Below are 24,184 nucleotides of genomic sequence, written 5' to 3' on the forward strand. Positions count from 1 at the left end.
GAAGTCTACATCATTTTCAAATCGAGCACAGATCGAACTCGATGCTTCTACCCTTGCACGCTTTTGGTCAACATTCAAACATTTGGGGATCCATTTTGCTGCAATTTTTCTTATGTCCAAATTGACGTGAACTATATGATACCGCGTTTCATATGAAATATTCAGTACTTCAGATCAGATCCGTTTTAGCCCAATTCGACGGTCTAATAGAATCATGTTATGAACCTCTAGTTGTCTCAACTTGTGCGAAAAATTAATGATTTAATAATGCTAATAAGATGATTTAATTATGCAAATAAGAAAGTTTTCTATGTTCGTGTGAATGCACGATAATACGAGTGCATTGTATCTGATCAAAATAAATGTAAAAACAGGGTAGTTTAAATTCAGACATTTCTTTATGTTATGAAAGTTATTTATTATTCAGTGTACTCTTATACTGCTGTTAATGTTGTGGAAAAAATTCACCTAATATTTTCTTAATATGTGATTAGAAGTTACAGTTAGCTTAGGCAGCATAATTTTTTTATATTTACGATTGATTTTAATAGAGTATATTCGATTATATACGCTGAAGGATAAACCGCCTAGTATATCACAATCTTTTAAGTCAAAAATTTGGGACCTAATTAGATATAACCAACAAGATTTATGCAAATATAAATCAACCCATGTCGGAAAAATTATAATATTGCTTCTCCTAACTTCAGTTGAATGTAATCCTATACTAGTCTGGGCATGCTTTCAATGAAATGCTCGATTGAATATTAAGGGTTTTTATTTCAAGCTGTTTGTACGATACCATGAAGCAGTGTCTAATGCATTGTGATAATATTCTCAAATGATCTATAAAAGAAGGTTTTTTCTAAGTACTGCATCGCCACATAAGGACCGGCAATATCTTTCTGGGCAAGTGAATCCCACATTCATTCCCAAACTTATAAATCATACAGTGAACTTTAAGGAATAGGCAAATTAAACACCAAAGTGTACACTTTTTAATATATAAATTTATATATTATTTCTTGTATTTTCTCCAAGTGAGTGAATGTCATTAGAAACAAAGAAAGGAAGTTACACAAATTTTGAAATGAAACTATCACTTCTTTTTTTTAGGAGAAAATCCAGAAATCGTAATAATTCTTCTAATAGTCAAAGCCTTGCGAATTAAAAGTAACTTGTGACAGGCGCGTTGTCATATTGTTTTGTTTCAAAATTTTTTCAGTACCCACTTATGAAATTATAAATTTATATTTATTCCAGATTGTCTAGTTTTTGCTATTTTGATCTATTTTTAAGGTCGACGTACGTCCCATTATTTCTATTCTGAATTGACTCATTTCCACTTTCAAATCACTTCAAGCACTTGTAAACAACTTTGAAAGTTACAATATCACTTCAAAATACAATCCAAACATAATCTCGCTAGAGCGACTACAATGCCAGCTTCGTACTAAGTAAATTTATTTCTATAATTGGCCAGATTATTAAAAATTTTGTATTGTTTTTGCGATAATCTTCATATATTAAATTTCAATATACCGCCACTGTTCTTTTCATTGTATTCTGCAAAGATATAACATCTTGTTGAAAAATCACAAGGTGACCAGTAGCCACAAAAAACAGCTAAGCTTGACTGACTCCCGTGGCACGGATACCTCTGATAGCTATCTATCGTTTCTGAAAGTGTTTAAAATATAAGTTTTCTTGTAATACAATTACGGTTTTTATTGGATATTATCTTCTCGAGCTCAAATAAATCTTGTAAAAACGTACTATAAATTGAAGCAAGTGTTAAGCAACAATATATAGAAGAATTTTGTATTCAGAACATTAATAATTTTTTCATAACATACAGGGTCAATTAACTGATTGTTGTATTGATATTTTATTAAGAAAAATCAAGAAAGATGCTAGAAAGCAGTCATGTTCAATTCTCCTAATCATAATTAGCCATAAGCATATTTCCATATAATATAAGTGCGGATTTCATCACCATTTTATAGAAAATTATATATCTCACTCTATCAGAAAGGTTAAAATTTAAGTAAGAATAAACTACTTCTTGTGAAGTAGATCATAAAATCTTGTTAAATAAACAAATCAATCAATTTAAGATCATAACTTTGCGAAAATTGCGATTTTTATTATTGAATTCCTTCGATTACTTGGGTATCGAAACGCACATCAGACTGTGTAGGTTTTGGTTTACTGTTAGTTGTAGATAAATGTGTTGTATTAACACACTACTATCTTCTTCATAGTTCTTTATTATTTACTTCTTTTTTCTTTTGTTTATATGCGCCTAATTAACTACTAATCTCCACTTCTGTTTGCTCTAACCATATTACCAAATGCATTTCTTGGGTTTATTTCCTATACTTGAGACAATGATCGCAAAATATTTCACATCAATTGACTGATGTAAATCTTTCGTTCACTGTCCAGCTTATGCTTGTTGAGGAAAACTGATCTCTCCAAATAATTTTGAAATTTCATTTATTTCTCTATAAAAATATAAATTCTATTAAAGTGATGTGGAAGAGATCTATATTACCAGGAAGAAGTATCCTAAGACTGGTTCCATTCCCAAAACATTACTATTACTACATTTCAAGTAAATAGATACAGAATCTTTCCATGACGATGTAACGAGCTCTAAAGTAGACTTATACTAAGATATAAGGAGATTCTAAGCGTACTGAATGATCCGTTGATTCCCTCCCTTTATAAAGTGAAGCTGCACGATATGATAAAGCTATTCGTGCAGTCGCTAAGCATCAACGAATAATGCTGTTAGAAACGTCGTGGATGTTAGTTCTCCAATCGAATACTCTGACACAAGTGTTTCACCATTTCTTAGAAGCAACACGCAGAGTCCAGTAATTTTTTCCGCTCTGGTTTTAAGTTGCTCGTGGGAAACAGAACGGTTTCATCCGGTGAAGTGAGACTGGGCCAGATTATTTGCTTTTTTGTTCCCATGTATATCATCATGTCCTGGCACTCAGATTAAGAGAATATTGTTTTTTTGCACATTTCATTTAATGTTTCTGGATATTTTATTCAATATTTCTGGACATTTCACGTCCAATTAGACTTATTATTTGTGAGTTAATTGCTTGACATTCGAAGAATACTGCTATATCTCTTTCTGGTACCTCCTGTCTAAATTATAACTAGAAGTTACGTATGGAAGATGCAAGGATGGGCTTTTATTAATTCAGAATATTACGTTTTTAGCTAAAATCCCATTTCTTCGATTTTAGAGGCATTTATATACCATGTTATTGTATGATTTTTTATTAAATTCACTTTGTAAATCATCTATTAGAATTTGTAGGAGGGTCATTTTTGCCACGAGTTTCTTCTATTTTCCTGAATTTGTAATTCTTCCTTCTCTGTGTTTGCCTTTTACTTTCTTGATTATAGACGCGTTGGTATGTCGACAATGTGCAGTGGAGATAGCTCTATAAAGACTTCCATTGCAGCTGCTTCACAAGGCTTCATGGCACATGTAAGTTAGATACACATCAGTTTCAGCACCTTGCTTAGGTGACACCTCGTCGACTGTTGCTTCAAATTACTTAAATAAACAATTGCTCCATGCATTATTATCGGCCCACAATCATGGTATATACCCATCGCAGGCAGGTGCTTCATCTTCACTGTTTGCTTGCTATTTTTTTGTACACCATGATGGCGATTGTAGATTTCGTGAAGATATTCTGAAATATTTATATCACTATCCAGGGTAATTCCCAGATATTCGAATATTCGACTTCCTGTTTTGGAATTATTTCCTATTTTAGAGTTCCTTTTCCATTTGTATGAATCCACTGTGATTTTATCCAAGTTCAGCACTACTCTCACCATTTCATTTTGCATGATGTCGTACAGGACACATTCATATTTGCCACTGGTGATTAGAACTATATTGTATGTTTAGCCTAGATAGTGTATCCTTGCTTGATTTATTTTATACAGTAGTTCATCGAATAAGGTCCACAGCAGTGATGACATTATTCTTCCTTATGGGGTATATCATTTAGTGATTGAGCTATTACTTTGGATGTAGAACGGAAAGAATTGGGATTCCAAAATAGAAAATTTACTTACTAGCTGATTAATAGGCTCATGCCATGCAAGCGAATATACAATTACTTTATTTATGTTTTTATATGCATTCATAATATCTTAATGTGTTTTTATTCGCAAGTATTGTTTTTGAAAACAATTAATTATAATATAAACAACTTTGATTTAATCAATATTAAACCTGCTCTCAACGTTCTATTTTGCTTAGAATCTCTAGGTCTATCTAAATTGAATAGGAAGTTACCCATTAAACTTAATCAATCACTTAACTCACGAATCTCATATGTTGGCAGGTTAATTAAGCCATAAGCAGCAAAAGCTTACTTACCTCATTTGAATTAATTCATAAATCTTTGAGACGGAACAGAAACAAAATCTTTAAATTTACTGTATTTTTAACAGTTAGTATCTTGGAATTTTAAATATTGTAGCTCTTCTCCATGAATATGATATCCAAAGTTTCAAGTACCAAGTATAAATAAAAATACATCAGAATTAATTATTGTTTTTTTGATTCTAGTAATTAATTTTGAACAGTTTTCATTTATGAGTAATAACGTAAATAAATAAAATACTATTTGACACCATAATATTCGTTATTCGATTTACATTTAATTGAAGTCATCATAAATTATTGACGATAAATTTGCTACCCATATTTAGTCATATTTGAAAAAAGTAAATTAGTAGAACAATTTTTATGTACCTACTATAAAATTTGATACTTGATATTAAAACTTTATTTTGAAAAGGAGCGAGAACTGAGGAGTCCTTGTAGTAATTATTGATGTCGATTGTGAATTGATGGTTATTTGGAAAGACTTGGAATAGAATATTTGCCTTTGGCTCATATTTTGAATTACATTTTTTAGTACAGCAGTTATCAGTCCACACAACAGAAAAAATATGTGGATGTATATACAAATTTTCAAATTACCATTGTAAAATATATATTGGAGAGTAATGGAGACAAAATCGAAAACAGACGATTTATAAAAGCTGTAGAATTAACCCTCCCACTTGCGATGGTGATATTTTATGTCCAGAAAGGACCCAATCCTGAGCTGCAGTGCTCAGCCTTATTTGTAAAAACAGCAGCCTTCTCGGGGCAACAAAGTCTATACGATTTTCAGCTCTAAGATCTGAGCGCCATGATCTGAGCGCCATTTCGATAAGTAGCAAAGCCCTTGAAGGAGTAAGGAATATAAGCTTCCATACCTGCCAATACTACAAATTACGTTCGCACACACTGATGGATCATTGGAATTAAAGAAAATATCGTCCCAAAAAAATCTAGAAAAAATGCTAGATGCTTCCATTTGGCCGATCTATAATGCCAAACTTTACGTCATCTAGGTGGATCTTGTGTTTGGATTTCTAGTTCACTCGTTGCTGTAATTAGTTTGAGGTGTGATATTCTGAGTAGTGCATGTAAAGTCTCGTTTTACAGGTCAAGGTGTGTTGTTAGAAACAGGTCTCAGAGTCTAGTTGGATCAGTCCGTGACTGTCAATTTTATGGGCAAGTTTTGAGAACAACTTCTCTTAAAGGTTATCGATAGGAGGTATGTGTAATGCAAAATAATTTTGTTGTTATTTGTGTCGTTGTTTCAAACCATATCAAATTCTGAAGGTTCAAGATTTCTTCCCGCCGCGCTGGGAATATATGTGGTCCCTAACGAAGACAGCGAGTCCAAAGCTATACCAGAATCGGGTGTGTAAAATGTATCCAGGATATGCAAGATGAGCATTGGATGTCGTTGAATTCACCTTTGTTTCTGCTAGAGCCAGAATTGAGGTCTCTTCGACTGTAGATTTTGGTGTATAGCATTTATATTCATATCAAGACCTCGTATATTGTGTTTAATTAGAAAATGGGCATAAGTCATTTTGAATAGACACAGATGTATTCTATTGTGATTATTATAAACCGCACGTACAATGATTCCAAGCAAAACCTCTTTTATATAATGAATCCAGAGTAATAATAATCTGAATCGCTAAGAGGGGTAATCCAACATTACCCTGTAAAATTGAATTATATATGATTTATAAAATTGACGGATCTTGTTATTTTATTCGTCATTCTTGCCCTCGAAATAATTTTCACAAGAGCTTGGTAATGGGCAATTGCAACAGCACAACTAAGTAAAGGAGTTATGACATCATCGATACGAAATTTAAATCATGCTGAATGTTAGTTCCTTCATCTCTGATTAGTACAACGCTCCTAATCACGACTTTGGTAGTTATAGTAATTTTAACTTTTAGGCCAGTCCTAAAAACAACACGTCGTGAACAATGTCATGAAAACATTCCAAATTTTTTTTGTATTCAACGTTGTAGATGATATTTTTGTTCGTTTTAACATCTATGTTAAGATGTTAATCTATGAGTAGTGCCCCTTCGTATTTTAAAGATATAATCTAACAGAGTAAGTACCTTGTTATTTCATCTCTTCAGCTACTTGTTGAATTCTGATATTCCTAATCACTTTTTATATATATTTTTGATTTCACTAAAATAATAGAAATGTTCAGTGAAATCCAGCGTAAACCCTAGAAAATATTTCGCGAATTGCTGTTATTGTACAAAGACATCTTCATGTCAAAAGTAAGTGTGTTTGAATAAGCGAACCGGTTCCAAGAAGCGTAAATCAGTAGAAGACGATCCTATAAAACAACTTACTGACGTGAATGTCGGTGTGTACGTACGGTTAACATATTTGACTGTGACATGAGTATTTTTACTCGCCAAATATTTGCTCAAATATAGTGTCAAAAGTCCTCACCCATGAACAAAAACTAATACGAAAAACATTCCGCAAGGATATTTTGTGCTAAATTTAGAGTAACGTAGCTGGTCAGGTAACCACTGGAAAATAGATCTGGATATTTGTGTAAAAGCAAATATGTTCAAGTTGCGGCTGATGACAATTATCGTTTTTTTTATATCCTGTATTTTGAGGAGGACGAGGGCACGCGTTTTCTTTGAATCGTTGAAGCCCCGATGGAATCGTTATATAGAGAGAAGGTCGATAATAAAATTACTTAATAAGTCTCATAACTTGATTGCGACAATTTGAAAAAGGAAGGTTTCAAAACAAAAACATTTCAAAATTAATTGAGTAATAATTCACAATAACTTTTATAATGTTAGAAACAAAGATTCGGTCATTCAAGCTTTGGATGGTTCATGACGAATGTACATTTAAATAATGAATCTCTCAAATTTCCTTAGTATTATAGCTACTATGAAATTAATAACAATACATATTTCTATTGAGAGTTAAATAAAGTTATGAATTTGCTTTGAAAATATCTATCTAGATGACATTGGAAGCAATTTACTGTAGAAGTTAAACTAAATAACACAGACTAATCTGTAATTCCTGTAATACACATAATGTTGCCACTAAATATTTGTTAATGGTTTTAGGAAAAAATTTCAATTAAAGTAGAAAATTACAAAATATTTGCAAGTTCCGAAACACCAGACTTACCTGTTCGAAACAATAGAAGAACGATAAGTTGAGCCTGCTGTGAAATCCGGTGGATTATAATTTTACCGAGAGTAACAACGGACGTTTTAAAATTAATTTAATTGAAAGAACGTGTTTCATTAGAGTGTGATTGGATGCATTAAGTCTTGATATCTTACCTATGGAGGGACATTCCTTTATATATGTGGGGTTTAGTATTTTGTAACAGGAAATACATACGTTTTATGTACTTTTACACGTTTTATTGAAACACCTAACGACAAAGAATATCTGATTGTAACTAACAGCTGAATTATAGTAGAATCCAAGTATGGAAATGGCCATCACATGCTTCTTATAATTGTTATAGTATAAAACATTGATAACATATTTTTTTGTAGTCGAATCCTTCATATATACCCAGCTTTCTAATCTAATTAAATAACTTAAAATTGCTTGCAAATTCGTATTAAAACAAGTTTCGTGAATGAAACAGGAGTTTTTTGGAACGTTCACGTTGAAAATAGGTAGGTAATGATAATTTGATAATATTTATATAAAAAATAGTTTATCAAAATTTATTTAATCCTATTCGAAACAATAAATTACGAATTATTTTCACAGATGAGCAATTTACGGGGGCACAATAACTGAAAAACAAAATTATTGCTATTGCGTTTTAAAAAACTATACACTTTTTTAGTTAGGAAAAAATTTATTTTTCATTTAATTTACTCTCTTTACTGGAGAATAACTCCTCTCGAGTATTCAGTTCGACGCTCCAATTTTCGTTTCCATTGCAACTATTCGTTTTTGCAGTTTATATTTTCGTTTACTTATTTCACATTTAACATAGAATCCCTTTTTAATTCATTAACACAGCACTCAAGCAATGATCTTGGCTTGTAATTTTAGCAGAAATTTTCTAAAAATAAATAAAAACTTGAGAGAACTTCACAGCTACATTCGGAAAAATACTGACTAATAGAATGAGTTTATATATATTATAAATAATACATCCCATATTTTATTGTTATTAAATAACATCTCCTTTTACTACTTATTTGATTATCGAAAAGTTAATAATGTATGAAATTGAAACTGACCAAGACAATTATCAAAACATTTGGCCCTAACTGCATTAATATAAAGTTTTATATTTTGACAAAAAAAATTAAATGATTTTTACCTGCGTGCAATACATTGAAAATGTCCAATTAAATATGATTTACACCTACCATGATGTTTTTATTAAAAAAATAAGAAATAATTCATATTCACCTTTTAATTATCATCATTCATAACTTCAAGTAAAGTAATAGTACAATGGCTCTATCATATTGACTAAAATCTATCTATTCTACCAAAGTGTGTAATTCCTTTCATATACGAGCTCTGTAGGAGTGAATATATCGCTTTTACTTATTCAATAATAAGCCATGTACATTATTGTTAATTTTTCATATCATTATGAGGTAATATCATCACGGAATAATTAAAATATTATGGGAGCTTTCATAAATCGAGATACGTACATGTTTTAATTGAGTTTCACTTAATTAAAATAAAATTCAAACCCATTCTATTAGATCTATAGCTATATTTTCTATACATTATTTTAATCTGTTTAATTTTTGTGGAGTGGATTGCCCTAGCAGATTTATTTGAACCTTAATGATCTCATTGGTTCGTTAAAAAATATTGCCCAACTTCACTCACACTTTTTTCCAGTTTGCCCGTATCTTTCTCATATTTATTACTTGTAGTAGTATATAATGTGGGTCTACTCACTAAGATTATCAATATTATTATCAATAACCAAACAAGAAGTTACCAATTTAAATCTATTTATCAGTAACATCTTATTTATTCATTGTTTTTTAAGTAGAATACTATCTATCTTTTATATGAACGTTTTTTCGTTACTAAGTATTTTTGTTAGTGCATACATTTCAAATTTTGATGGATAATATCTACAAAGAGAAAGATCTATAATTCTGTCAGCGATATTTCGAAACCAGCTCTAATATGTACAAAACTAATGAAAAATTCATCAAAAAAAATGTTTGTAACGTTATTTAAGTCATTATCAAAAAGTTTGATATAATCCAACAATATAACATTGTGTTTTCATAAGGAAATTAAGTTTTAGGGCATTTAATAATTAAAATTTCATTAGATCCAATTATTTGATTGGAAATACCACTGGGTGCTTGTTGAACAGAATTGTTTCATAATGTGGTTATATCAGTTAAGAACCTACTAACAAACCCATGCATAAGATTTTTGTGAGAAGTGTCACTTTACATAGTGTGGGTCGTACCTGAAGAATAATGTTCAGGAAATATTCAAATATCTTATAGATGTTAATCAAAATATGAATCGGAAATAACGTTGTAATAGGTGCGTACAAAGAGTAACAGGTCCGAAACGTTGATTTGTCGCTATGAAGATCTTCAATATCATTTTTAAATATCGTGATGTATTCAAGGTCATATTTAAAACCTGCGATTTCATGATTCTATTTCTGCGTCTCTTTTATTCGCTTGATACTAAATTATTTATGATAATTTACGAATACCAAATTGTCTGTGACTATTCAACGTACTTTTAAGACCACTTAGGTTAGTTCAATGTTTTCATTTTCTGATATTAAATGATCACTAGACTCTAGTAAAAAGAAGAGTAGAAGAAAAGAGCAAAAGAGCAAAAAGACTTTTTTTCCTATGGAAAGTGATACTGTTACTTTTTATTTTTTTCCAATTTATTCGTAACTATTTTCATGAACTTTCCATTATCCTGTATACTTTTTGATTTTAAATGGAACAGTTATTAGTTACTAATAGTCAAAATAGTAAAATTATCTTGATAAGTTTCTCTCTTAAGCTTACGTTCATTATTTCTAAATTTCATTAATCTATCATTTGTTCTAAAGAGGCAACATTCTACATTAAAATCAGCAAAATTGTATAAGAATTATTTCGGCTACCTATCAACGATCAAATTACCTTTGATTTCACACTTTTCCAATTCAAAAGTAAATTACGAATAAGCTGGTAAGTTATTCTTCGTTCCCCCATTAGTTGTCATTTGCTTATATTTCGGACTTTTCTAATGTTTCGAATTAATTATAACAGCAGAGGGCATCAAGTGGGAACGAAAATTAACCAGTAATTAATAAAACGGCAACTTTTGAAAGTATGAACTTAATTTTCATTGAATCCTTGATTTCTGATAATTAAACCGTCGTCTGTTACAGTATGTAATAAATTTCTATATAAACAGTGCAGTAATATTAAGAGTTGGAGTCCGGCTCTGGCAACCGTAACGTTAACAGGGAAAGTGTCAGTTCCTATGAAAATAACTCTTTTTCGATAGTTATCACAGTTCTAAAAATTTATAAAACTATAGATAGAAACTTTTAGAAGTTTTCTAAACTCAAAGAAATATTACTGTAAATAGAATCTCATACATTCATACCAAAACAGTGAACTTATTACACACAGTGCTATCAGTTTTACACCGGTTTGGAAGAAGAAATCGGAAAAAAAACAGCTCTTATCAACTTGATATGAAGTGGCCTGTGCCAAAACAGGCCCATACTCTCGAATCAAAGCGGAAATGTTTCTAAAATTAATTCTGTCAAATACAAATGCTGGGACTTCTGACTACAGAATACAAACCCTACAAAAACATACTCATCTGCACTTAGTCAACTCAACCACAATTTCCTACAAAACATCAAGCAATCGTTTTTCCAGCTGTTGATAACCTGAAAATTAAAGATTACTTGATATTACTTGGAGAAATAATCGGTCCAAAAAATTCACAAATACTATTCACATCGAGGCTGTCAAACAATAGAATATGCATGTATGAAATGAAGACATTGTAGAACGCTTCATGACCTATCATGAAGGGATGATAATTATCAACAGCACTCCGATCCAAGCACGAAAGCTTATAATACCTTCCGAAAGATTAATACTCTCAAATGTATGCCCCACCATACCACACTCAGCTCTAATCGATAAACTTAACAAAATAGGTCTCAATACACTCTGACCAATGTCGTTCCTCAAAATTAGCTTCACAATTCCGGAATATAACCACATCTACAGCTTCAGAAGACAAATCTCCATTTCATCATCCACAATACAAATACCCGATTGTCTAATGATCACACACCAGAACACCAGCTACAGAATTTATCTAACCCAAGACCGTCTACTATGTTTTACATGCAAAAAACCAGGTCATACTGCAGCAAATTATAAGAACTCCCAATTACAAACTTATAAAGAACCCCAAATAACTGAACTACTACAATACCCACCCCAACCTTCCCGGCAGCCCAAAAATACCGAAGCCAATATTCTCCAAGCACACACTGAGATCCCATCAGAAACCCCTATAACACCTCACTCCCAGAATGTACCCCATAAACATAAAAGAAATTTCGCAAAACAGCACCAAACGCAACTACGAGCAAAAAATTACGACTCCTCCTCAACCAGAAGGGAACGAACCACAGAACCCTAAGAAACCTTATTTCCCCAAACCAAATAGGCCAAGTAAAAAGCCTAAAAATAAACCAGACATTAGAAAAGTCATTTCAGAACAGAATCCTCCTTTCATATTGGACCACAATCAGATATCTGACCTTTTTGGAAATGTCTACGGTTCATCTGATCCAATAAGTATTATAAAGAACTACACAAATGATTTTACTGCATTAATAGACAAGCTAACAAAAATTTACCCTTCCTTTGAGCACAGATCTATCAAAAGCAGAAACTCAAGAAGAAACTGTTTTCTCACCTACAAAATATGAACATACCAGAAACAGACCTCCCAGAAACAGAAAGTGAATCATCTCAAACAAATATTAACTAACTGAACCAATAATTTACTTTTTTTATATTTTATTTATATAATATTTTTTTCCTTTTCTTCTATTTTCTCTCTGTATTCTCATGGACCTTACATCTATTCTACAATGGAATATCAATGGCTTTTATAACAACTTACCAATGTTGCAAACGATCTTATCCAAACAGAAATGCGAAGTTATTTGTCTTCAAGAAACCAATTTCAAATACAATAATAACGAACCGCTCAGGCAATACAACAGCTTCTACAAGAACCGAATAAATACTGAAATAGCTAGCGGAGGAGTAGCAATATTTGTGGAAAAATCTCTCCACGCTGCAGAAATCACGATCCTCACAAACCTTGAAGCCGTAGCTATCGAACTATACACTAATCCAAAAGTAAATATATCCAATGTATATATTCCTCCAGCATATCAAGTAGATGTTAAAGAATTGAATGAATTATCGGAACAAATTCCTCAACCTAGAATAATAGTCGAAGAGTTCAATGCCCATAACACCATGTGGAGATCCACATCAATAAATCACAGAGGTTGCTTACTAGGAGATATTCTTGATGACGTTAATCTCTCCATCTTAAATGATTGGAAACCAACTAGATTTAACATACAATCAGGACCGGGCTCATGTATTGACCTCACTATCTGTGACTCCGGCTTACGACTTATATCCAAAATGGAACTTAAAAAAAGAGAGCAGACTGGGCTCTTTTCAAAACAATTATTTCAAATAGCTTGACAACTTACATAATTCCAACAGATATAGATGAAGTTTTAGAAAACCTTATTAGCATCTTTCAGCGAGCAGCAAACATATCAATCGGAAGAACTACGCGCCTGAAATGACGCAATCTTGTGCCGTGGTGGAATAGCAACTGCGAATCAGCAATTAGGAGCAACAAAAAAGCTTTCAATAGATATAAAAGATACAATACACAAGCAAACAAAATCGAATTCTTGAAAACTCGAGCCGAAGCTAGACGTACAATAAAAAATGCTAAACGCAAATCCTGGACAGAATACGTATCTACAATAAATTCTGGAATACCCATGACGGAGGTATGAGAAAGAGTGAAAAAAATATCAGGACTCTACAAGCACCATAATATACAAATGCTGGAGAAAAACGGACGCACAACCACAGATAACTCCAAAATAGTCTCAATACTAGCGACCACTTACAAAAACAGCTCCATCACATGCAATTACGATGATACTGTTATTACCCATAAGAGAAAGGAAAAGGATGAGATAATGATATAGTTCGATGAAAATGAACCCATTAATTTATCCATTACCACCCAAGAATATGATGAAGCTCTTTCAAGCCCGAAAGAAACGTCACGAGGAACAGATGAAATACCAGTTGTCTTCTTGAAACATCTCCCCTTAATTGCTCAAAAATACATCCTTAACCTATTCAATACCATTTGGCTGCAGCATAACTTTCCTGAAAAGTGGCATGAATTCCTATACTAAAACCACAAACCATTAGAACCCATCCTGAATCCTGTAGACCTATATTTCTCACATGTGCTATGTGCAAACTAATGGAAAAGATTATAAACAACAGATTGCTCTGGACTCTAGAAAAACGAAACCTTATTATACCGGAACAAAGCGGATTTAGACAACATAGATCAGCCCTGGATAATATAATAGACTTGAAAAGTGAAATCAACGAAGCATTTGCCCTAAAAAACAGCTGTTTAGCTATTTTCTTTGACATTAACAGAGCTTTTGGTATTGCAAGGCATGATTATATCATAAAAAAATTATACGAATTCAACATACATGGTCACTTCCTGGTTTTTATCAAACACTTCCTGAGAAATCGAACATTCAAAGTAAAAACCAACGGCACCACCTCCGAAAAAACATATTTCAATAATGATATAACCCAAGGATCAATCATAAGTCCCACACTCTTTATCATCACAATCAACGACATCCTGAAAAAGTTAGCAGTAAAAGCTCGACTATACGCAGATGACTTGGTTGTTTACTGTAAAGTAAAAAATATTAAAAACCTCTTCTCACAATGTAAGGCTTTTATCCATAACTTAGAACTACGGTCACAAAAAACTGGTTTTACTTTTTCAACTACAAAAATTCGCTTCATTCTTTTCTCGAGACAAAAGAACATACCAAACGTATCGGTATTGAAACTTTATAATGAAGACATAAAATGGAAATATCAATAAAATTTCTCGGTATACTATTCGACCACTCACTAGGCTGGAACTATCATATTAGAAATCTCCGAGCTTGCAACAAACATTTAAACTTACTGAAAACGCTAACAAACAAAGAATGGGGTGCAAACATTACTAACATTGTACCGAACACTTATTCGATTAAAACTAGATTATGGATCAATTGTATATTCAACAGCTAACAAATCGCTTCTGAAAAAACTCGACAGCTTTCACAACCTAACCTTACGTTTGATAACAGGTGCATTCAAAACAACACCAGTGGAAAGTCTGTACTGCGAATCAGGGGAACCATCCTTGGGAGACAGAAGAATATATGGCAGATAGAAGAATATATTTGATATTTACATATGCAGCCAAACTAAAATCCAATCCTTCCAATCTGACCCTCCAAAACTGCTTCTCCAAGAAATTCCCAAATCTTCTTTCAAATAAACCCAGAACCCCCAAACCTTTCTATGCTAGAATTCGATCATATCTAAGCGAATTAAATTTCTTCCTTCCTGAATGACTTTCTAACGAATCTTCTCAGACTCCACCATGGACAATAGAAAGCACCAAATTCATTACTCAGCTCACCTCTTTCGACACACACCACACCAACCATACGCTAACCGCAGGACACTTAAATAACATACTCAATGAGTACAAAAACTTTGTACATATTAAATTTAATAGTCATACCAACTGACAATAGTAATATCACAGTTATAATGGAGAGACAGCAATATTTAGATTTATCCAGAAAAGTAATTAACGTTAATATATCATATAAAGAACTTACTAATGATCCGACTCTAAAAATAATTAATAATCATATTAACTTGTTGAAAAAAGTTTCTACCAAAAAACACATTGACAAAAATTCATGAACCTACTTTATCAGCTAGACCAATCATAGCATCAATCAACGCTCCAATTGGATCTTAGTCTTACTCTTATACTATATCAATGAATATAATATGAAATATATCAAATGTGTTATTACCACAGAACTTTGATCGCTTAGTTAGACGCAATATCACTTTTTAGTAATGTTCACTTAAATATATCACAACAGTCCTACAACACAAATGGAGTGATATAAGTAAGCATTGTAAACTTAGTAAAGAGTTAAAGAATTAATAGCATTCATGTTTAATAATATATATTTTTCATATAATAATAAAAGTTACCAACAAATCTTTGAAACACCAATGGGCTCTTATCTTAGTGGATTATATAATGGATTATATTTTGAATCTTGTTTTGCCATTCAAACAATTCTTCATCATAAAATAATACATCGTTTTATCCGTTCTAAATGATGAAATCGATAATTTACTATTTTGTTTCAATAGTTTCAATTCCCATATACAATTTATATGAGAATATTAAACAATCATCAATTTTTCATGAAACTAAAATCATTAAACACGAAGATCATAAAATTTTAATCGACTGGTAGAGAAAACCAATATCTGGAAGATATATCGAATATTATTTCTATCACCTAAGTTCAATTTAATCAAATTAAAAATAGAGTCTTTGAAATTTATAATCCAATATTTCAAGAACAAATCAAAAAATACCATACAAACTTTTTTATGGAAACTTATTTCCCTCACATCTTTTAAAACGAATTCTATATAATACATTTGACAGTGTATTTTACTTTAGACGTGGCCTTACCGTCTAATACTAATACTAATTCTACCAATAGTATCTAAATTGAGTAACGTAGCTTATGAAACTCCTTGTTTAAATTGTGATAAAAAATACATTGGTCAATCAAGAAGTGACTCATCAATCGAATAAACTCTCCCAAAATTGATAACAAATTATACTCTAAAAGTTCCTCGTATGGTGAACACTTTTTCTATGTAATTTATTCTATGGATTATGAATAAACATATATTACTTCAAGTGATTAGTGTATCAATAGAAAAAAAACTGAAAAAAAGTCAACATCATCAGCAGCTGTCCAACCTCACCTAACCTATAAAAAATTGAACTTTCTTTATAACGACCTCGCCCAATCTAACCTAAAAAATTTAATATCATTCGTAATCTAACCTAAAAAACTTCGACATCATTCAATTGGAGTAGATATCCAGTAGAGTAGTCCATTTTGATTGATCGCAACGTCATATTAAAATTTACATTGGTTGATTGTGAAGAAGTTGATTAAATATTTTACATAGAAATTCCTAAATATTACTGTAACCGTTACTGTATATTTATCACTACAAAAACGTACGAAAATATTCGACTTTCTCTTGTATTCACTTTTGTTCTCGTGCATTCAAATTGAAGCTAATTATATCACCACGCTGACTATTGCACTAGTTAGATTGAATGAATACTTTTGCCACGATACTACCAGTGTTATTAGATTATATTGTATAATCAATTTTTTTGTAACAAATCATATGTTATAAATCATAAGTTATATTGATTATCTTATAACCTGCTCTCTACAATTTTTTGTTTAATATAAATTGATTAATTGTTAGCATGTTTTTTGACCACTAATTTTACCCAGCGATTAACTGTTCTTAACTTCTACGAATTACATGCTTCATCTCTATTTTAAATAATATTTATCAAGAATAAAATTGGTTGGCGGTTTTTCAAGATATTTACTTTTCAATTGAAGCACAGAAGTATAACCAAAAATAAATACATTGGAAAAAGATATATAAATCTTTCTGAATAACACATAAAATCCTATCTCTTTTTTTTAATCAAACGTACCTACATTATTTTTATATTATTTTAGACTCCATCAATGTATATTCTAACAATCCTTCTGGGTGTAATTCATCATTCCACCTGGGCACCTTCATTTATTAGAACTAATCTCAATGTAACTTTTATTGTCTGCTTAAAAAACCTGAATATGTAAAAAACCTTTTCAGGGATTCCAACTCACTTTAACGTATTTTATCACTATTGCGATTGCAATATCATAACTTTTTCCAAAAATTTATATTTTTTTTGTTTTCAGATTAGATTTTGTGGGTATATATTTGAGTACGGATCTGTGATGAAACTCTTTACCGTAAAGATATAAATTGTAAGTAATTTGTTTCCGCCCAGATTTCTTATGATCTGTACAAATTTCACCTATTCCTCATCTACCGCTTACATTATTAGAGAAAGGAAAACGAAGTAAACTTTAATTTTTTCGTTAACGCCACGATGTTCGGTACTACAGGAGGAGCATTTGTATCTCTAAGTGGATCATTACGTTGTTCGTGATTCTAGAATGATGTATGTTTACTCACACTAGATTTTGCTTCTATGCGTGAAATATTTGGAAAAATTATTTATGTATATTAATAGACAAATAAAACAACGAAAATCATTATTATCGAATACAAAAACATACATACAGAATGGTTTATCTTTGTAAGGTCTTCAAGAACTGAGCTGAATTTTTAAAATAACTCCATCATTTCCATTAACTAAAAACTTTTAGTAGAAATTTTCTATCAGTTCTCCAATTTTCTCCAAGTACCCCATATAGTGATTTCGATGCAAATCACAAAAATATTGTATCAAATTGAAGTGAAATGTAAAATATGACAAAATTTAACACACTACTATGAATTGGATCGAGTAAACTAATCGAAAAGTATCTGGCGATTGTTAAAAGAAAAGTCGTTATTCTGCAATACTTTGCAAAACGAACTTTGGAAAAAATTCATGAATTGCGGTGGTAAGTTCTACCTCAGGCACCTTGCTCGATATCGCATCCTTGGATTTCCATTCATTTCTATCGCTAAAACATTTTTTTAATGCCAGAATTTTTGGAATTTTGGATTAAGCAATCTCGAGATATTTTACTTAAAAACCAATTGATTTTTATCGGTCCAGTATATAGCAAAATGTTATTGATAACAAAGAAATGTGGTAATAGAAACTTTTGATCCATTATTATGTGAAACATAATTATAGTCATGATAATATCTATGGAAACAAGAATTCAGGGTAAACCATGTAGGTAGGTATTTTTTAATTGTGCCCCTCCTGTTACAACCGTTAAACCATGAGAGATGAGTGTTCATAAATAATTAGATGCTGGATTTCGCCTACGTCAATTATTTCATATGAAAACATACTTGTTAATTCATATATTTAAGTATATTATTAGATTGATTTGGGAGAGTCTATTCTTATTTACATAATCATCATGGGTATTACATCTTGGATTATATGTTCTTATGTTACGAAACCTCTTTTATATTTTTATTATAATCATTAACACAGAAGTGTTAATTTATGTTCAGCAAAATTACTTTAATGCTTTTCTACTCAATATGTGTGGTTGTTATAAAATTTATTTTATTTTCCGTATTAAAGATGGGTAGTTTAAGTCAATCATTATTCATTATTTTGTTTAATTGGAGGTTTTGCACGTTATTTGCACAAACCTGACATTCCCCTTCGACCGATTGCTCCAAATATTCAAACTCCTCTCACTCCATTATCTAATTATTTGAAAAAAAAATTATATCAAAACGAATACTATATCAAAAACTGTTGTTAGATCAAAGAGGAATTCCAAGGAGTAGAAAGATTGAGGCCTTGGAATCAACCAAAAAAAGGGGGGATCCGTTGCGTGGAGTAGGAAGATTGAGACCACAAAATCGGATCACTTCTCACCAATGAACGTATAACCATCCTGTCTCCACCCTTCTTTTGATAATGGCTCCAAAGTGGGAGACGAAACATCGAGAAATTTCAAAACCCGTGAACCTGTTGTTCGTATATATAGGTAGACATAGTCCGACTTGTCCCATTTGCTGATTTACTTATCCATCAGCACCAGCGAACATGATGGATATTTGGGCAACCAGGCATTCATTAATGGCCTGCGAGACCATGATATGCAGAGGACGCTTCGATTAATCCATCCGAAAATCTTAGTAGCCTGACTTCTGCTCTCGAATACGATACAGCCACGAAGGTTCTAGAATATAACGGGAATACAATTGGTTTGGTTGGATGTATGGTTAACAAGAAGCCGAGAGAGAGAGAGAGAGAGAGAGCGAGAGCAATGTCCAGTCACAGGAAAAACAAGAACGAGTCGTCTATAATGGGTCAGTACCGAATCAGGATCAGAAGCCTACCTCCTTCTACTGTGGCCACCAAAAATTCAACATCTTGTCTGGAGGGCCGTACACACCAGACTGTGCCCGTAGCAACAAAGCCGAATTGAATGAAGCCGTATTTTAAAGAACTACAGTGGTTACCCACAAGGATCAAAGAAGATCAAGAGAATGACCTGACCTAAAAAAGGATTCGGCAATGGGAGAAAGAAAGAAAGAAAGAAGTGTCAAGATTTTCACCGGCACTAAAAACATAATGGGCTCAGTGGGAATCCCTTGAGGGCCCTTTTGACAAGAATGATGATGGTTCCGAAAAGAGAAGACAGTTAGTCATTCTAAGAACGAGAGGTACCGGCAAAACTAGATATGGAGTCACTATAGAACAACAATAAGATTTGTTCACTCTGTCGGAAAATTATTCGTTGGCTTGCAACATCCCAGCCCATATCAAGAACGCACGAAGAGTAACAACCGTCTCCCGGAAGAAGTTTGGTCAATTAGAAAAACTTTAAAAGCAGATTACAGCCCCCGACAAGACGCTGAAAATCAAACACGATTCGCGGAACATCTTTTACCTGGTAATCAAAAATAAATTTTAAGATTCCAAGCCTTCGCGACCATGTGAGCCAACGTGAAGAAAATGACCATGATAGCAAGTAACCAGTTGGATTAACGAGTCGTTAGGAACATGGTAGAGGTGATATTCCAGGATACGTGCACATATTAATTTGCGACTATCCACCCCATCATGAGTACTTAGTGAAGACGGTAACCTGTTATTTCTATTTGACATTTGAAAGTGCAGGAATGGGTCCAATTGCCGATATAATCATCCAGTCCCGGCTATCCATTAGTTCCAAGAGGAACTTCCATCTATGGAAGGGGTAATATTACGAACAAGCTCGCGAAATTGGTCCTTAGGCCGGCCCTGTCCAGCTACAATGAAATTTTAAAATTCGCGGCGCCTTTCATCTGTTTTTTTATAAATGGCGGGCGCGCCTTTTATGAACTTTTTATTATAGAAGGCGGTTTATTATAGTATTTCTTTTAAATAATTTCTAGGATAGTCTATTTATTTATTTATTGTGTTTTTCTGTTCTAGAACTTCGTAGAATTCAATTTGTGGTATATAAATAAGTTTATGTAGTGCAGTTAGTAAGTTTTAACTAAATAGTCGTAGTGAAAAGAACGAATTAGTAAAAGTGTATATATAAAGTTTAAAACGAATCTGGCGCAGAAAACCTACAACAACTGAAGACAAATCTAATCAAAGTAGATACACATTTGTGAAGTAGAAAAATTATGAATTTTAGAAAATATGTTGTCTATTTACTTTACTTTACTTTACTTTACAATCCATACGATTTTTAAAACTTTGCAATACATTTTGCAACATTCCCGACTGCTCAATTCTTCTAAAGATGCTTTTTTAGTAACCCCACAGGAAATATTCTAAAGGATTCATGTTGGGTGATCGTAGGGGCCATTTGATAAAACCATCTATCCATCTTGTGGGAAACACATTATTTAGTTATTGCCTCACCACACACGCATAGCGAGGTGGGGCACCATCATGTTCTGGGCAAATATTGTCGTTTGGGATATTGTTTGTTTTTTGTTTTTTTTTTTTAAATTTAAATGAAAATACTTACTTAGAAAATTCCGTCCAATTCTGATGATTTGAACGGTTGAAAGATGTTTATGTATATTTCACCATTTTAATTTCTACGTCTGTACTACCACTTTCCGGAAAGTAAGCCTTTAGCAAGAGCTGTGTTCTATCCTTCTCATCCTCCGTAAAGCTGCCATCCGATTTCCTCAGTGCCATGGTTGTGTTGACTTTGCCGTTTGCCAAGACCTTGTGAAGTCTTGAAACCTTAGATGTATAGTCAATATCCTTACAGAATTTTCTGAAGCGTTGTCGCTTTTCTAATTTCTTTATTGTAGTTGTAAGTTGCCAGTCTCCGGAACACTTTGCTCTGTCGAAGAGGAACCGTGTTTAGATTCTTAGCTTGGACAGATTATCATTCCACCAGGGAACTTGTATGGGGCAACTCGATTTGTACGCATCAAGTACGGCCTCATCTACTTCTTTGAGATCCTACTCTAGTTTCAGTTGGTGTCTAGCCTTTCTTGTCTGGATGCGCATCAAATTATGTTGTAGATTGATGTTGTATGTTCTAATCGATTTTTCTTAGATTACTGCTGAGTTCTGGCCCAGTAGGATCAGTCTCTTATCTGATTATTAGATACTTTCCATTATTTTATAGGTTCTATTAGGTTCGATGTAATCAATGTTAAGTCTAAAACTTCTTCTCTTACTTTTGTTACAAATGTTGGTTCCTGTAAAGTAAATTATATTCTAAGAGAGTTGCTCAGCTCTGCTATTGATGTCTTTGCTTTTCTAAAAAGTGTTGTGTGCACAACAATAGAGTCTTTGCATTTCTGGTAGCAGTGCAGGCCAGTTCCCATCGAAGTAGCGGGAGACTATGATGATTTCTTGACATTTTTTCTCGTTTTCGAATCCCTTCTTCGTTCAGTTTTGTCCCGATTGAAAAGATTTCCAGAGCACCGCGACCCCTATTTTTATATAGGTATGAATAGGATTTAGTTATAGATTGTTCATTAATGTATTGGTCTTAAACCTAATAAGATTTAAATTATTCTTCTCAACTTTTCTTTGTTTATTTTCGTAAATTTATCTTCTTTGCGCATTATTTTTTTGTATTCCTATGATGTATATTTAACCAACCCCATCATGCTAATCCGAAAATTATATAATAAAGTTTGGAGCATTCTCTCTAATGTATTATGTTTTTCTTTTCAGAATGAGGTTCCAAACAGCACGAACGGAATGACATATAATTCCCCGTTTATGTCTGACAACCGAAAACAGTTCAGATTAGACATTATAAATTGTAACTTGCCAGAAGATACCTCGCATTTCACGATCTCTGACAAAAAGTCTCCTAAACTAGCAACTTATTATTTCAAACACGAAGACACTGACTCCAGTATGGAAAAAAGTGAACACAATTATCCTTTATGCGAACCAGATACTGAAAATGAAACTAAGGGCAATCATAGAGGAACAAACCACCATTTCGAAGACATACCTAATTGTTTTAAAGATAAGAAAGAAACAGAAAAAAAAGAAGAAGTTAGTCACATGACGCCAGAAATGAAAGTAGCACGGAGAAATATTAACAAACCCACACATAGTAATCGAGGGTATGTTATTATCTTTTTTCCTTCTGAAATGCAAAAGTTTTAAAATCGGCGTTAATTTTTTGTTTAATTTAATTTTCTGTAGAAACTAATTGATATTTTATATTTTCATAGTCTTCCAAGACCCAAATCGCTTTCCGAGGATACCATACGAGTACTGGTCCAAAAAGCAGAGGAATTAGTTAGCACAGATAAACGACATAAACTAACGAAAGTAAATAAATGGTTAAAATTAGAAAAACCAGATGACAGTTGCGACGCCAGCGGCGAAGATGACGAAAAAGAATCTCAAACTTCAGATGATCTCGATGCTAGTACTGCCACATTACGAGGGGGTGATTATTCTTTGACCGATTTAACAGTTACCAGTAATGGAAGTAGACAGTGGTTGGGATCAATTTCAAGATTTAACGATGTTGTTTCTACACCTGGGTAACCTTTTATATCTTATTAACGAATATTTTTGTTTAAAAAATCAGATTATATAATTTATATTTCAGTAGTATGTGGAACATATTGTTTTTAAATGAATCAAGTCTTACAACAATTTACAGAAAACCTAGTGTTACATATATAGTTGACCACATTTATCAATTTCAATTAATATAGGTAAATATTAGGCAACCTCGGTATATCAATGTGTGATTCTGTTATTTACTCAGTTGTCACAATAGACATTAACAACTGGTTGAAATTACAAATAAAGTGAGGTGTGAAATGTACTTTCGTGCATTTATTTAATAAGAAGTATATCAAAAAAATTGAATTCATGATACAGAGGCGTAATCGCAGAAACATTTTTCTGCTTCTTGAAAAAAATTTCCTGGGTGGGAAAAATAAGAGAACTTCTTAAATAGGAGAAAATTGTATTAAAAATACCTTCAGGCCTATAAAACGAAAGATGGAGACAAGAAAAGCAGTGATAATTAAAAGATGAGAAGAGGTAAAACACCTTAGATAGAATTTGGAGAAGAAATAATAGAATCACATACATTGAATAAATGAAAGTTTTGGACACAAGAAAATATCAAGGAAAAGTATAATAGGGAAAGTGAAAGCAATAAAAGAATAAAATAAGTTGAAGGAGCAACATCAAAATAGATGTGGAAAATTGTCAAAGAATCATGAGTAGGTACTGAGAAAATGGGAAATAATTAATACCTATATAAAACAGGAA

At 32.4% G+C, this 24,184-nt stretch overlaps 1 protein-coding gene across 4 annotated transcripts in view; it reads left to right on the top strand.

Moving 5' to 3' along the window:
* The window catches only part of LOC130451289 (uncharacterized), a 111,135-nt gene that overhangs the window by 63,736 nt on the left and 23,215 nt on the right, over window positions 1-24,184 (top strand). For all 4 annotated transcript variants that reach the window (XM_056790220.1, XM_056790224.1, XM_056790223.1 and 1 more), the window contains 2 exons: window positions 22,607-23,010; window positions 23,122-23,439. In XM_056790220.1, coding sequence (XP_056646198.1) covers window positions 22,607-23,010; window positions 23,122-23,439 — 722 coding nt within the window. The remainder of the gene's footprint in view (window positions 1-22,606; window positions 23,011-23,121; window positions 23,440-24,184) is intronic.

Source organism: Diorhabda sublineata, chromosome X (genome assembly GCF_026230105.1).
Source record: "Diorhabda sublineata isolate icDioSubl1.1 chromosome X, icDioSubl1.1, whole genome shotgun sequence".
Classification (NCBI taxonomy): Eukaryota; Metazoa; Arthropoda; class Insecta; order Coleoptera; family Chrysomelidae; genus Diorhabda; species Diorhabda sublineata.